Genomic DNA, 3,646 nt, shown 5'->3' with positions numbered 1-3,646 from the left:
ATGTGGGCGAACGTAGCCAACAAAGGCCTTGGATCTCCAGCGTCCCACTTGCTTGATATCCCTGGCAGGCATGCCAGCCCCAGAGGCCGCAGTGGCCGCACCAATCCGAAAAGAATGTCCACCAAACTCCCTGGCAGGGAGTCCCAAACTTGAAATGACCATTCTGAGCACAGAAACAAACTGGTATCTTGTCAGGGGAGAACCATCCACATGTATGAAAAGAAATTCGGCCAACGAAGGCCTAACATCCCAGAAGAATCGAAGAGCTTTAACTGGGCAAACAGGGGAGCCACGAAAGCGACGTAGCACCACATTCTGACCAACCCCTAACTGGTCGCACTTGGAGCGACGCAAAGTTAAAGAGACACCGTGCTTTATAAAATTTAAGTCAGAAGCACGCAGTGCCCTGCCAGACAAATCGCTCTTGGACCCAGCAACTAATTCGCCTAAACGAAAGGCGCCAAAAAATGCCACTGCAAATGCAGCACAAAACAGCTGAACTTCGTATTTAGAAGAACAAATGACAGGAAGAGTAGCACAAATTTTACCGAGCAATTGTAAACAAATAGGACGTCTTGTGTCCTTATTAACAGCATAAGCACGCTTCCAACCTTCAACTGTCCTTTTTACCAAAAAAGAGGCACATGGATCGGCAAATCCCCCAGCCTTAGAGAAAAAAGAAATACCAGCCAAATGGATGGACATTGTCTTAGGAGCCACCTTATTGTGGCGTAACCAAACTAAAAAACGCAACACCACCTCGGTAGACAAAGGCCAAACGTGTTGATTTCCGGAGTCATTAAAATAATCTGACAGCTTTCTTATGGCATTTTTGTAAGTCTTTAACGTGGAAGGAGCAATGGATCCCAAAATCCCATCCATTATTTCTGACAGCCAACCTCCCACATGGAAGCAGGACATGGGGTAGGTTGAAGGTCTGCCTCTGGGGCTAATTGTCGAAATCGCTGAAACTGAAAACGAGAAATTGCATCAGCAATGCCGTTATCTATTCCATGAACATGTTTAGCTAGGAAGGAAATATTGTTAATCAAACAACACAACACAAACTTCCTTAACAAACTCACGACCCTGGGGGATTTTGCTGACTGCTTGTTGATAATTGACACCACAGCTTGGTTGTCGCACCAGAAAAGGACTCTTTTGTTTGAAAAAAGGGTGCACCAAATTTGAATGGCCACAACAATGGGAAAAAATTCCAAGAATGTCAGATCTCTGAGAATGTCTGACCCTTGCCAGGCCTCAGGCCAGCGCTCAGCACACCAGTGGCCATTGAAAAATAAACCGAAACCGATGCTCCCAGCTACATCTGAATGAACCTGCAAAGAGTCATTAATGTGCCAGGTTCTCTGCCAAATGGCAATACCGTTGAAACTCTTGAGAAATTGGAGCCAAATGCGAAGGTCATCCTTAACACCTTTAGTGATCCTAATGTGATGGTGAGGCAGCCGCGGACCTGCTAAAGATCTGGCTAATCTAGCACAAAAGGCTCTGCCAGGAGCCACCACCTTGCATGCAAAATTAAGATGTCCCAGCAGGGATTGTACCTGCTTTAGCGTGAGCTTGGGAGCCTGGAGGGCCTGCTCTAAAAGTTCGCACAGCACACCAATTTTTGAATGAGGTAAAGAAGAAAAACCATTGACTGAATCTAACTGAATGCCTAGAAAGGACATAGCATTAGCTGGACCCTCTGTCTTGTCAGCCGCAAGCGGAACCCCAATTTCCGCAGCTAGGGAAGAAAAGGCAGTTAATAAATCCAGACACATGTTAGAATTAGCAGGTCCCACAAACATAAAATCATCCAGATAATGTGTAACCAAAGAAGAAGACGCCCTATGCTTTAACTCCCACTCCAAAAAGGTGCTAAAGGTTTCAAATGCTGAGCAACTTATGGAGCAACCCATAGGCATAGCCTTGTCAAAGTAAAATTGACCTTCAAATTGGAAACCAAGGAAATGAAAATCGTCCGGATGAACCGGAAGGAGTCTAAAGGCTGACTGAATGTCACACTTGGCCATAAGTGCACCTGGGCCGCAGGACCTGACTAAGCGAACTGCATGATCAAAGGAAGCGTATTTAACTGAGCAAAGCTCATCAGGGATGGCATCATTGACAGAAGACCCTGGGGGGTGAGAGAGGTGATGAATTATCCTGAACTCCCCAGGAGCTTTCTTGGGTACAACACCCAAAGGAGAGATATGAAAATTATCGAAAGGAGGTGCAGGGAATGGGCCAGCAACCCGCCCCGCCTGGATCTCCTTGTTGATCTTTAAACGGAGTACCTCAGGCATGGATCTGGCAGATAGCAAGTTCTTGGGAAACCAATGTGCCAAATGACCTGAAACAGGAATCCTAAACCCAAATACAAAACCATTGGCCAAATAAGAGGCAGCTTGCTTATCAGGATAAGCTTCCAGCAATGGAATAAGAACCTTGGGATTTACCGGAGAAAAGGCTAACGAAAATGCCTGGGTGGGAACAACCGAATTATTTTTGGCTCCCTGCTTGACCGGCACTCGGCCCCCCGGCCCCATCGCCTTTTCCGGTGGTTGCAGAAGCAGGGCGCCCGCCTCGAAAGGGCTGGGAAGCTTGAGCAGGACGGGAACAAGAAGATTTAGGGTGGGACCCTCTACAAATGGAACAGCAATGCTCATATTTACAATTAACACGGGTACAACGACTAGAATTGTAGTCCCAACAAGATAGAAACTTGGAGTCCTTTTTAACAGGCCCTTTTTGAGAGCCCTTGGGCCTCGCTGACGTGCCCACTTCCAAGAGCCAAATCTCATGATGAAGAAGGTCCCAACGTTCACGAGAGTTCTGTGATGCATGTTGGCGAAATGCAGCATCATAGGAAATAGCAGCTGCATCTCCAGCGAAAGCCCTGGCGCGCTGCACGTTCAACAGATGGCTAAGCAAATGCCAAGCACGCTCAGGGAACGCCATGGACACTACAGCGGCAAAGATGGTAAAGCCCTCCAACCAATTAGAAAAAGTAGGCTCAGCCGGAGCAACCTTAGGCTCATGCCTGTTCTTTTTAGTTGAAGTGACTGCAACCGCCTCCTTTCCTTTAGGCTGCAGCAAGGTGAAAACATCCACGTAGCAACCTCGAAGAATGTTGTTACGTATCTTCTTCGACAGATGGGCTCCAGGAGGGCGCTCTCCGGGAGAGCAAACCGGGAACTCAGCTGCTAGCGGATCAACCCATACACCTTGCACCCCGGGTCGCCAAGCTCGCTTCTTAATGGCCCACCGCGGCAAACCCGGGACCATAGCATGGTCAACCCAAAAGCCATCCCTACCCACTGGCACATCAGGGTGAAAACCACCTGTAGAAGCTGATTGAACCGAACCAGCCTTCCGCGCTCTCCGTCGTTTCCTCTTGGCCTTGCGCTTTCTCTTCTTGTCCCGGCGCCGCTGTGTCACTGACACTCCGGAAAGGTCATCCTCGTCCGATGACGACGACGATGAACTGGAACTCGAAGAGCTGGATGAGCTGGAAAGCTGAACCTCCCGTCGACGGGAACCAGGGCCGGACGACCGGGGGTCTTGAATAGCTGCAGAAGTGGATGGCTGTACAGACACACTAGCATCCTGATGTCTTGGCTGAAGAACTGGAACTGCAGGC

The 3,646-nt window shown here is 48.7% G+C and overlaps 1 protein-coding gene across 1 annotated transcript; it reads right to left on the bottom strand.

The window, feature by feature from the left end:
• Nucleotides 1-613: 613 nt before the first annotated feature.
• On the bottom strand, nucleotides 614-2,309 carry LOC149311363 (uncharacterized). Its single transcript, XM_089529498.1, has 2 exons — nucleotides 1,385-2,309; nucleotides 614-666 (listed from the first exon to the last, which is right to left on the bottom strand). The coding sequence occupies exons 1-2, from the start codon at nucleotides 2,307-2,309 to the stop codon at nucleotides 614-616; spliced, it is 978 nt and encodes a 325-aa protein (XP_089385624.1).
• Between the last annotated feature and the right edge of the window lie 1,337 nt (nucleotides 2,310-3,646).

Source organism: Sceloporus occidentalis, unplaced genomic scaffold, assembly GCF_023333645.1.
Source record: "Sceloporus occidentalis isolate IW3139 unplaced genomic scaffold, rSceOcc1.0.p SCAF_6, whole genome shotgun sequence".
Classification (NCBI taxonomy): Eukaryota; Metazoa; Chordata; class Lepidosauria; order Squamata; family Phrynosomatidae; genus Sceloporus; species Sceloporus occidentalis.
The sequence above is the reverse complement of the archived record's forward strand: the minus strand, read 5'-3'. Positions and strand labels throughout refer to the sequence as shown.

What these genes read in the sequence shown, in the direction of transcription:
- LOC149311363 (XM_089529498.1), bottom strand. Translation starts at nt 2,309, where the DNA reads ATGCCTGAGGTACTCCGTTTAAAGATCAACAAGGAGATCCAGGCGGGG. An exon ending in ATTTCTCAAGAGTTTCAACG is followed by an intron (nt 667 to 1,384) that starts GTATTGCCATTT and finishes TTTTTCTCTAAG; the next exon opens with GCTGGGGGATTTGCCGATCC.